We start from the raw sequence: 12,493 nt of genomic DNA on the forward strand, positions 1-12,493 counted from the left end.
GACTCATAGTATCAGCCAATCAGCCATCCCAGACTAGACTTGGGATGTTCCAGGGCTGAGAGGTAGGGTGGCATCATTCTAGGCTAGCAAGCGACCAGAATTCTGCCTAGGAGATACATGGCTCCGAGGATGGCTAATCTTGTGGGTATGTGAAACCTCTGCAGAGTGTTTGGTTGATCGATCGATACATATGCTGACTTATCGGCTATGGACCTTTCCTAGGTTTCGCTTAAACTAGATAGGAGATGAGTCCTTCTTTCCTCCCTCTAGGGTTTGGGGTATTTTCCGGTCGTGAGCCTTGGGGGCTGCGGGCCGTTGAGACAAGGCCGAGAGGGAGTTGGCTTGTCAACCTGAGTGTGTGAGATGAGATGTGGTGTGGTGGTGTGGAGATGGTTTGGGATGGATGGTTGGTGGATGGATAGGGATGGTGTGGTGGTGAATGTGATAAAAATTGGATATTATTATTATATTACTAATGTTATTTACTTCTCATGCGCTAAGGATGCAAACCACAGCCAAATATTAGGATCGCCAGATCCCTTGTTTATCTTTTCCACTAAAGCTCATCGGTGCTGACCATGGCCTGCACATATCTGGCGGTGTGCAGATTTTCTGCTTCTTAGAGATGCTGACTTTAGAAGGATTAGGAGGTCTCGTGCCTACGCTCAAGTTTGGTTCAGAGATGGAATCTACGCTGCACTACGTCAACTCTGATGATGCCCGTGAAGGAGGAGCCTTCACTCGATAGTCTTCCGCTAGATTAACTCTGTAATAGGTGTGTTCCCCAGTGATGTAATATCTTGTATTCTTGTAATCTTACGATGTATGACTGTGACATCGACTGAAATATGATAATATGATGGAATCAGTTCTTGGTTTTATCATATTAAAATTCATTCTGTGGATTTTCCCTTCAAGGAAAATTGAGGATGTTTCATTAACCGCTGGCCATGTCTTTGTTTTCCATCTATTATGTTAGTTCGTGTGGTCTGCATACCATTAGTATTAAGTCCTTACTGTCGATGCAGTGGCCTCACCTAAACCTTCCTATCATGTTGTCTAAAACCAAATCGAGGCAGATAAACAGCATGCTGCACTAATGGAGAAGGACAGCTGCTACCTCCTTTGCGAACTGAAAATTAGTCCATGAAGTTGCACGTTAACACATGGTTTGAAATTATAACTAAAGATAAAAAAGATAGTCCAATTGGTAAGGCTCATATTATGGCGAAAAAAAACATGGTTCAGTGATAAAATCTTGCTAAATACTTAGCTTCGTTAATTATATTTGTCAGCAATGTTTACGCATTCTGGCTCGGGATGCAATTGACACCATATATGCTAAATCTTCGTGTGGCTAATAGATTAGGAAGCAACAAAATACAGTGCTCCTAGCTTATAAGAATTTATTCATGCTACAATGATTAGGACATGACGTCCTTTTGTCTATTATTATTCCTGGCAGGTTGATATGATGATGATGTAAGGTCCTGCCTGATCCACGTGCACTATCAGCTGAACGGTGTCATCTCCTGCCAGATTTGTAACCTCTTAACTCTGTATGCATTTTTATTTGATTTGTTTCTAAATGCTGATACATCTTGTGGACTATAGCGAGGTGCTATTTTCATAAATGTTTAGATTAAATAATCATATATGGTTATATGTTGATGTACCGTGCTTCTATGCCTTATACCATACTAAAGTATTAGATCAAATAAATGAGTATGGTTGCTATGGTTTGTCCAAGGTACATGATAACAACGTGTGTTTACCTATGTACTTATTACAGTTATTGCCTTACCAAAATATGTCAGACAGGCTGATCCACCCCCTCTCTCATTCCCTTTTCATTTCTATCTAGTTTTAGTTCTTTTCATGTTTTCCTTCATGGTTTTTTTTAAAATTTTCAACATCCAAGTTCTTTCTTTATCCTATGGCTTAATCTATCAGTACACACATCTGCCTCTATTGCGATTGAGTTAGCATCACACTTGCATGTTTTCTCGTTCTTGCTTCTTTCACATTTTAATGTGCTGCTTTTGGTTTATAATATCATGATCTTTGTTCCAACGTCCTGCATTAAATTGCTGCAACCTGTCGTGAGCCAATGTGGCCTGCCATATGCTTAATTATCTCTTCTTCAAAAAAGCTTCCACATGATCCATTCTTTTTGGCTTACACACCTACATGGCTTTATATTTTCCCTTATGTGCTTCCTGCATTGTTCCTATTAGATTAACCCAAATGCAGGAAGCTATCGTGTTTGTATTTCTTCATCTCTGTCAGCTTTTTCCTTTGGATAATAAGATCTGCTATTTTGCTTCAAACAGTTTCGTTTCGCTTTCTTAATTCCCTAGTTCAGTCAGCGCTGCCTTTTCATGTCTCTCACAGCATTAGGTTACTTACTACCAGGTCAGCAGGTGCACCAACCTACCACCGATACCATCAGGCCTGCTCATGTCTCGGTACGTCGATTTAGTCTGCTCTATTTGTGTGTATCTGTCTGTTAGCGCTTCTACATTTAGGTCATCTGCAACAAATAATTAAACACTGATAGTCTTCTTTTCGTTCCATCTGTGGATACCTCCACCGGAATTTGACCTTGATCAGACACTACTCAGCAAAATAGCTCACGCTGCTTGCCATGCCTTACTTCATGATCTACAAATAGCTTTTATACCTGCATTTTGGAATCGTCAAGCACCTGACTTCTTACTCAGATCTTATGGATGCAGAACAGGATAGCCGGCTCATGAATTTGTAAGATGGAAAGGTTTACAGTTGCTGTGCTCTGAACGCTGCCCAGACCACGCAATGACAACAAACAAGAAGACTGTTTTAATTTAGTAGGTTTGGTGTTTATGTATTGTCTAATTACGTCCAGTATAGTTAAACACTACCTAATTTTGTTCTTCGTCATGCAACTGCCTACGTTGTCCTGTAGTATCCTCCAAACAGCAATTGTACTGTATATGTACCAAAAAACGTATATCTATGAATATATCTACGTATCGTTCTTACATAATCTCAGGTTGTACTGCCCACACTTTGCTCGCCCACGCGCTCAATGACGCGCACCGTATGTCACATACAAAACTTCAATGTATATTCATGTGTCCTTACTCGCCGGCGCGCGCGATGGCGCGTAGTTTGCACTAGTTGTTATTAAAGGCGAACATGTACTGTCACCTGCATTTTATAAGACAAACGTTATGCTCTAGATTGTACACTTTGGTTTTCCTAGCTTTTGCTATATTTTTATGTATCAATATATCTAGAAAAGCCAAAACGTTTTATGACTTGAAATAGAGAAAATAAGTAACTCGCACAATTTGTCAATATATTTCTGCCTGGCTAGAAAAACTTGTTTGGCCAAGCAACCAAAAACATGCTCTCAGTGACTATTCGAGAACCACGTAGATACCCTGACGTTAATGTAATGTAGGACGATGAGCAACGCGATTTTTTTTTTTTTTGACAACAAACATCATTTATTCAACACCATGAAGCTGATAAAAGCCTTATAGAGTTCAAGGCTACAGAAGAAAGTGCATCCTGTAACGTTACATGTGCTCTATTAGAGCAAGAACAAGCCAAGCTAAGAGAATTTGGCTGAGAATGTAAAAGAGCCTGTCGGGCTAAAGTATCTGCCGTTTGATTCTGGAATCTGTGACGTTAACGTAAGATGGAACGGAAACCGGTGGGCAACTTAAGAAAGACGATAGATACCAAGGAGTTCTTTCCCCGAAAGAGTCATGTCCATGTAGTCAGCCACCTACACATATAATAACAACATTTCATTTTTAAAAATTCAATCTTGCAGTTGGTATTACATACTCTTACACGGAAAAGCCTCTTCGTGTAGCTACCTCCGCATTGCTTTTTTGTTTCTTCTATATTTATGAATAAAAATCAACCTTCACCGGTTTCATCAACAACTAAAACCAGGGTAGTTGCAGGTCAACACGTCCAGTTTGGAAACTATCACCAACGCTTGCGATAACAAATGTAGTTGGGGCCTAATTTTGTTGAACCTACTCTTGCAACCCTAGTTTTTTTCTGCCCTTCCACTCATAACTATACAATATACAACATTACAGCGAAAAAAAAACGAGCTTGTGCTATCAGTATTATTATGAGATATATAGGTAGGAACAGTTCTTCTATCATACAACAGCACGAATTCATTTGGTTAAATAGACCATAACATAGGATTACCAAAAGTCTCTTACCTAGCATAATATCAAAACCTTGGGCATCTCATACAAGTTTTCTACCACATACACCGTTTCTCTAAATCATCTGTATTCAGCCGAGGAAGCCCTGGGTTTGCCGCCGTTCGACGAGTTGAGGTGCAGAGACACGAATATCACGCCGATCACAACTATCAGGCACCCCACGAGCGTGCTGAAGAAAAGAGCCCCAGGCTGCCTTGTCTGCACGAATCCATATATTCCACCGGACGTTACCAGAATGATGTCAGTGAGACCGTCACCAGAGAAATCCTCCAGGAGCAGCACGTGAGTGGGAGGCGCTGGGAGCTCGATCATGGCCAGTATGCTACCAGAAGGAGAGAGCACCACGGCTTCCTGATCGCCGCCGGCGAGGATCACCTCTTTTGGGTCATAGGCACGCAGGGAGAAAGCCTTCAAGGTAGGCACCACTATGTTCTCCATCATTCCCGATGGAGACGGGGGGTTGGACCATGTTGGCCCTGATGATACTTGCCATCTCCATACTGCATCGTGGCCACGCAGCCCAGGGGAGTACGAAGTCACCTACAATCACAAACACATCATCAATGTTCGCAGATATAGGGATCAAGGTTTCATCAACATGAAAGAAACCCCCACAAATCAGTAGCCACAGCAACTTGTAAAAAGGAACACTCAGTGTACAAATGCTGACCTCTCCCCGGCTTGTCAAAAAGATGATATCACCATGGCTTCCTCTCCTGTGTTTATGGCCATCGTCTGTCTGGACCAGGATAGGAGTCGCAACCTCTAAACCAGTTGTATCAAATGTCCTCCCAAAACTTCTCGAGAAGTCACCATGATGGAACATATTAAAATGGTTGTAATGGCAGATAGAGACATTAAAAAGTTGCTCCCGCACTGGCACACCGGATGTAGCAACTGCCCAACAGGGTTTCAGCACCTCCATTGATCCACTCACGACAGTCTGCTCTTTAATGCCATTTCCACCAACAACCTACAGCAAAAGATCACTATCAGCCATTACTTCTACAAATGGATGCCCTAACAGTAAACAAAACATTGTTGCAGGTTGCAGCTAGAAAGTGAGAATCAAATGCCCAATGCTTGCCAAGCTCAGCAGAGATCACCTTAAAAGTTACAAGAACCGATTAGGTAAAAGATATTAGAACGGCTCTAAGTTGGGTCTGTCTCCCTAATGGCACACGTTAATTCTGTCATTTCCAAAATCAAGTTTTAGACATCAAATTAACAGTAAACAAAATGTCTGATACTTTATTTTTTAGCTAAGGAAACCCTTGTACCACTCAAGTTAACATTATATTAATGCATGCACAATTTATGCACATTACACGTGAGATATACAAGATAACAATCACATCCAAGAAATACAAATCATTTGAACTCATTTTATGACATACTGGGATAAAACGATATAAAAGCGTATCAGACTATAAGGATAGACTGAGGAGTACTTCTCCTTCCAGAAGGATTTAATTTGAATCGCTAAAGCACTCAAACTCATTTGCTTAATATAGTTGCATAAACATCTATCTACAGGAGACCACACACCACAGTCTTATGAGAGCAGTACTCAATGGATCCAGACATCCCAAATTATTCTCAAACTTACAGACAGAAACTATGAATTACATCCATATTTGAACTGCCCAGAGCTACCAAAGAAAAAGTTGGTACGTAAAGGAAAGTAATTCCAGTGTAAATACACTCCTAACACACCTGGACATGGTCTAGAACTCCATCTCCATTAATATCTGCATGAAGGCCTCCTTCGGTTAAATGAAGCTGGAAATGAGAATAATTTCAAAATGAAAAACAAGTCAGAGGTGATATACTGTATGGTTGCATCGAATTGAAGTAAAATAAAGTTACAGGGATATATCCTATAGACCTTGCATATTGTACGTCCAGAAGCTAGATGGACAGCCTCTATCCCTTCCTTTTCATGTGCAACAACAACATTAGGAACCCACCAAACTTGAGTATGATTAGTGATTGTTGGAACGTACTGCATCCTCTGTGCCTGCGGTAAAAGAAAAGCTTCATCTCAGCAGAAAGCCATGGGGTGTTTGACTTAATTCTGTGTGAGCATTGTAATCTATTTGGACCAAGTAACAGTAGAAGTGCAACAAAGAGACAACATGCAGTATGTGTGCACCGCAAGGATGCAAGGATATCCATGATGCTTCAGGGAGATGACTGTAATCTTTGCTAGAAGGCATGGCAAAATCTGAAATGTAACAGTCATGCTTATGTGTCATACCTTCCTGGCTTTATTTGAGCTAGCCATATCTGCAGCCTTCCCAAGCGCTCTAGCTATTCTATTGGAAGCATCCTTCCCAGGTGGATTGTGTTCAATGGGCTTGTTCACGCTATTAATAACAGCCTTTCCAGGCGTTTTCTTAACTTGTTTCCTTTTATGCTTCCTAAAATGTGCAAGTTGTAGGGTAGTATCCTCTCTCCTATCCTGAAAAGGAGTACTCATACCTGAGCTCAACAGTTCCAGAGTACGAAAGCTAAATACAAGAAAACAAGTACTATTCTTACCCAATGATGAGGCATGACGCTAAGAATTGATTCTCTGAATTCACGACATTCAAACTGAAAATTAACATGTGATAGGTTAGTTTCCAATTAGCCAAAATGCCACTGTGTGAACTAACTGCTTAGCATCTGCCTGGGTCAAAAAAATAAGCTAAGAACAGCACATTTGGCATGTATATTATCAAATCAAACAAAAAATAGGTAGAAAACTTCATTAGGAAATGCTACCTTTCGAGTCCAAACATAACACACTTTTAGTTTATAACAATGTTGCCATTAAGAAGTGTGCAGATAAGTAAGAAATTCAGGTTGTGGTAGCTATAGCTGCCAAGCAATAATAAAGTGATGGCAACATATATTCCAGACTTCCTGTTGACCATAATGAAGAATTCAGGTAGATACAAAATTTGTCAGAAGACGACCCTTGAGAAAATAGTCAGATACTTAAACCAAGCAACAAAGAGCATGTGGAAACATTGACATAAGACTTGCTCAAAGATAAGCACTGCTCCTAGTTATTTGCTATTAAGATTGGAGAACACAGTCTTCACCTGACCAGGTTGATGACTATTGAGGGCATGAACATCAAGTTTGTAATTGTGCTGTGGTAACATCACAGAAGCATCTGATGGCTGTGACTGGATGTTCTGCAATGCCAAAAGAGAAAACATAGAAAGAATATATAAGGCAGGCCTTTGTAGACAGTAATCTTTAAGTAATGCCATGCAAAATTTGAGTTTTCCATGCTAAAGATGAGCATCTTTTACTAAAGTGGAGGCAAAAAAAAAATGAAATAAATGAAAAGTTGAATCCAGTGCACCTCATTCTTCCGGCTCCATCTTCGGTCGCCACTGCGTCCAGCAAAAGCATAAAGGGCAAAATGGCGCAAGTCTGCAGTGCCAGCCTCAGAGCCCTGCATGCAGCGCCAACACAGGGTTAGGTGTTGATCAGTTAAACATGCAAGGAGCTTGCAGGATAGAATACATCAATTAACAGGATCAAAAGCTAAAAGCCCAGCAATATAATAACCTGTTTCTCATTGGCGCTTCTACGGTGGTCATCCATGTTGTGTTCTGGTATCATAAATTCATCGAAGAGATCTGCTGACTGATAAGCGAATGAATTACTACAAGGGCAAGTTGTTGGCAACATATATGTAATGTAGGCAAACAGATAGGCAGGTGTAGATAGTAGTGCAAAGAGAGGGTAATAACATGAACATACATGATGCTGCATCTCCATCCTTCCTCCAACGATTACAAGGCCTGCATCTCCATGCTTGAGAGTGTAGTTGGTTATGGAGATCGCGACCTCGCGGTGGTGCGCGGCGTGAGGGAAGTCGTCCTGGAGGTTGTGCTCCCACAGCTTCTTGAGGTTGTGGTCGAAGCACATGACGGACCACCCGGAGGTGACGACGACGAGGACCTGCTTCCTGACTTCGCCAGCCCTGTAGGAGCGGTCTACGTTGCCGACGGCCATGGCGATGGGGCGCCTCCCCGAGGCGAGGCGGACGTTGTCGGGGAGGAGGGAGATGTCGGCCATGACGCGGGCCTCGTGGAAGGCGGAGTCATCGCTGAGGTGGCGGGCGTGGGGCGGCTGGAGGACCTGGATCTTGGCGTCGTGGGTGGGGAGGAGGACCTCGGGCTTGCCGTCGCCGTTGAGGTCGGCGACGAGCGGCGGGGGCAGGCGGTCGGCCTCGTACTTGATAGGGAAGTCCTCGTCGGTGAGGTGGTACCAGGACTCCCGGAAGGAGAAGTCGCCCTCGTGGTGGAGGGAGAAGAAGACGGCGAAGGCGGCGAGCAGCAGGATGCCCAGATCCCGCTTCCGCATCGTCGTCGAGATCAGAACCAGGTCAAGTCGATGGGGATCGGATGAAATGAAGCACCCCTAATCCAATCCGATCCAATCGAGGGGAGACGAAAACCTAGTAGAGACCGAATCCCATGAATGAAGGAGCTAGAAGATGCTGGAGCTGCTACTGCTGTCGTCCCTCGCCTCGCTTCGTCTTCTTCCTCTCGACAGACGACGAGGGCGGCGAGCGAGACCCTGCTGGCTGCTGCCGCCGCTCTCCGCCTCAGCCTGCCCGAATTTTTTACATTTTAGCCTTGTTTTTAAGTTTCTACGACACAAAGAATTCAAAAATAATGGACCATTGGTCCGGCGTCATTGATGCTAGCGCTAAGCTAATATGTCTTGGCGTCAGCGTCCCTGGCGCCGAGCTGCTAGGCTCGGAAGATGACATGGCAAGGAGCTCGGTGCCAGTCACTCTGGCGCCGAGCCTTTATTACCTATGGGCCCGCGCCTTTCTTTCTCTCCCTCTCTCGCCCTAACAGAGCACGCCTCCACCGGCCGCCCTCGCCCGCGTCGCCCCGCGCTCGCGCTCCGAGCCCGCCGAGCGCCACCGCGGACGGCCCGCGCCGCCCCCCGCGTCGCGCCGCGCTCCGCGGCCGACGCGCCTCGGCGTGCAGGAGCACCGCGCCCCGTGGCCGCCCCCCGCGCCGCGCCATTGCCCGTGGCTGGCCGCCCGCGCCCCGGTCCCCTCGCCCGCCTTGTCGCCCTCCACCGCCGGCCTCGGCCACAGCCGTCGTGCCTCCCGCGCCCGTCGAGACGGACTCGCCGCGCGGAGCCCCGGGCATCCTGCGCCCGCCGCGCGCCACCGCCGACCCCCGCCACCTGCAGCGGCCGGCCGTGCCACCGTCGGCCCGGATCGTCGGCCTGACCCACGTCCATCGTCCGCTGCGACTCCATTGAAGTCCGCGGATCAATCGTTGAAAAGGTAAAAATTATGAATATGCAATGTACATACTTAGTTGACATTTGTTATTTACTAGTTAATGTGATGATTCAGGTAGTTGATTTAGTTAGTGATCTAGTAAGATATATATGTAGATAGATATAAACATAGATACATAGGTACATAGATATAGTTAGATAGCTACTTAGATATGTAGTTACATATTTAGTTAACTAAATATGATCTAGCTATTTAGTGAGTACATTGTATATATATACATAGTTATTATCTTATTTACTTAGTTTGTAGTTAGAAAGTAATTGTTAGATACTATCTATCGTCTAATTTGGACTAAAGGACATGTGTTTCGTTACGTGTTTGAACTAGATGGACAACCTAGTGACCATATATCATGGAGGCACTGTTGAAAACGATCACTATGGATATGTTGAGTTTATTGACATGCAAAGCGTGCCTGTGTTATTCAATGATAGGCCTTTATTTAGTGAGATGGTTGCAAGGGCTCGGGAGGAGCTACATTGCCTTGGAGATGATGGCACTGCAGTGATGGTGTACTGCACTTAGGTTCTCCTCCTAACATCTTCAGACGAATGATCTCAATTGGTTGTACAGATCAGTGGGAGAACTATGTGAGATCGGCTATGAAGAGCAGTTGCAATGTTTGGACGTGGTTGTACACCGGGTGTTAGTTGATCCCATCCCTCATGGGTTTACCCTAGCAAGGGATCAGTAGGCACACATCGACCCTCCCATTTCAGAACCTTATCTGTATGTGAAGATTGCATCTACGGTTCCCGATGCTCAATCTGCCCCGAACACGATAGTTGGATATGGTTGTCAGACTCATGTTTCTATGGCAGATCCTTCTTATGAGATCCCTTTGACACAGAATCATCCGAGTAAGTGTCTTAACCGCATAGTTTTTGGGAGCTTACCCCGTTCCTTACATCTATTTCTTTCATTCTTTCCTTATTTCTCTACTTATGTTGCAAGAGACATTCCTAAGAATGTGGATGTGCCCCCTGTTGCTGCGCAAGTGAACTTTGGAGATGGATTTTGTGGCTCTAATAGTGTTGAAATTATGCATGATTCGGAGCCATATGAGATGGCTAGGGCTCTTGATTCTGATGATGATCACCCTGTTGGAGAGCTGACGGAGAGTGATGTTGACATGATGAGGCGTATCTTTCCCGACCGTCGTGATCCTAGAGTTCACGAGTTCAGCGATCTTGCTCATTCCGATCAGGCCTCTGCAGAAGGACGTGATGATGAGCTCCTAGATGCTCCTGAGGCTGATCCTAACATAGTAATTGAGAATGGGAGGGTGTTCAATGACCTCCCTGCTTTGAAGAGGTGGTTGCAGGCTTTTGCAGTGATAAGAAAGAGATCTTACAAGGTATTACATTCATATGCGGAGCGCCATTACACAGTTGTGTGTGACAAGGAACGCTGCTTATAGAGGGTTTGTGCAAGGAAGCAACAAGTAGCTAGAAAATGGAAGATCACAAAAGTTGTCGGACCACACAATTGTGTTGACCATGAGCTGAGACTGAGGCATTGACAGTTGACATCTACTCTCATTACCAAGCGGTTGATAGGAATTTTGCAGGGAGAACCCAACATGAAGGTGAGGACAATTATTAGGACCGTTGAGGCATTGTATGGAGGTTATGTGATAACTTATGGTAAAGCATGGAGGGCTAAGCACCGAGCATGAAAGATGATATATGGGGACTGGGAGGATGGGTATGAGCAGCTACTAGTTCTTTTCAATGCAATCAAAGCGGTGAATCCGGGCATACATTATGAGTACATCCCAAAACCAAATGCATGGAAGGATGGGATGCAGATATTCTTCCATGCTTTCTGGTGCTTCCCTTAGTGTGTCGAGGCCTTTAGGCAGTGTCGTCCCATCTTCTCCATTGATGGTATGTTCTTGATTGGCAAATACTAGGGCACACTTCTTATAGCCATATCCTATGACGCGAACAATAAGTTGGTTCCTTTGGCATTTGCTTTGGTTGAGAAGGAGAACAATGACAATTGGGGATGGTTCTTGAGGCTAGTCCGGATACACGTGGTTGGGCCTTGAAAGGATCTAACAATGCCTAGAGGGGGGTGAATATGCGTATCTAAAAATTTACTACAAATGCTAAGTTCAAATCTGTCAGTCAATGTCGGAAGTCCCAACGTTTGGGTCGGAACTCCCGACGTTGTCAGAAGTTCTGGCGCAAACGTCAGCATTCCGACGCCTACGTGAACTACAAAAGTAGTACCAAATTTAACTTTGCGGATAAATAAACTTACAACCTCACTTCCTTGTGGTTTGGTGAAGATGTTGGGTCACTCTCTTGACGCCGTAATGCCTCCAAACCGTAGATCGAGTCCAAACCCTAAAATGAAGTTTGGGAGAGAAAGAGACAAACACATACAAGTAATATCTAGCAATCACAATAATAAGCACATGGGACACAAGGATTTATCCCAAGGCTCGGCAACCCCACTAAGGAGCTCCTACGTCCTCGTTGTTGAGGTGACCACCAAGGTCAGAGTCTTTTCCAACTCCTTGCCTCTCTCAAAGCGACCACAAAGGTTACTTGAGCTTTCCACTAAGAAATCAAAGGGTAATACAAACTTTACAATGCTCTTCCACAAGATGGAAGCTCTTGGGCAACGCCTAGCCGGCTAGGGGCAAAGCCCCAAGAGTAACAGATGCAAAATCAACCGGCTTGATGAAGAAATCAAATGCTCAAGCTTACCAAAGTGATGCTCTCACTTAATCCACTCTCCTTTCACTCAAAACCCTAAGGGAATCAAAGATTAGGGGAAAGGAGGAAGGAGGGGGGTGCTTTAGTTGTTTGGGAGCTGTTGAGCATGAAGTGGGTCAGCTGTAAATGAGTCCATAACGGTTAGAAGTAAAGAGAGGGGTATTTATACTCCAAGTGAAAATCTAACC

The 12,493-nt window shown here is 44.3% G+C and overlaps 1 protein-coding gene across 1 annotated transcript; it reads right to left on the reverse strand.

Moving 5' to 3' along the window:
- Positions 1 to 4,119: 4,119 nt before the first annotated feature.
- Positions 4,120 to 8,892, reverse strand: LOC136527727 (uncharacterized). The gene is made up of 10 exons (XM_066520542.1): positions 8,007 to 8,892; positions 7,812 to 7,889; positions 7,603 to 7,695; positions 7,334 to 7,429; positions 6,786 to 6,839; positions 6,502 to 6,705; positions 6,130 to 6,261; positions 5,958 to 6,023; positions 4,912 to 5,214; positions 4,120 to 4,781 (listed from the first exon to the last, which is right to left on the reverse strand). The coding sequence occupies exons 1-10, from the start codon at positions 8,610 to 8,612 to the stop codon at positions 4,302 to 4,304; spliced, it is 2,112 nt and encodes a 703-aa protein (XP_066376639.1). The 5' UTR covers positions 8,613 to 8,892; the 3' UTR covers positions 4,120 to 4,301.
- Positions 8,893 to 12,493: the final 3,601 nt, after the last annotated feature.

This window comes from Miscanthus floridulus, chromosome 19 (assembly GCF_019320115.1).
Source record: "Miscanthus floridulus cultivar M001 chromosome 19, ASM1932011v1, whole genome shotgun sequence".
Lineage (NCBI taxonomy): Eukaryota > Viridiplantae > Streptophyta > Magnoliopsida > Poales > Poaceae > Miscanthus > Miscanthus floridulus.

Coding starts and splice junctions, on each gene's coding strand:
- LOC136527727 (XM_066520542.1), bottom strand. CDS start 8,612: ATGCGGAAGCGGGATCTGGGCATCCTGCTGCTCGCCGCCTTCGCCGTC. Junction 7,696..7,811: donor GAAGCGCCAATGAGAAACAG/GTTATTATATTG, acceptor CGCTGCATGCAG/GGCTCTGAGGCTGGCACTGC. Junction 6,024..6,129: donor CTGGACGTACAATATGCAAG/GTCTATAGGATA, acceptor TCTCATTTCCAG/CTTCATTTAACCGAAGGAGG.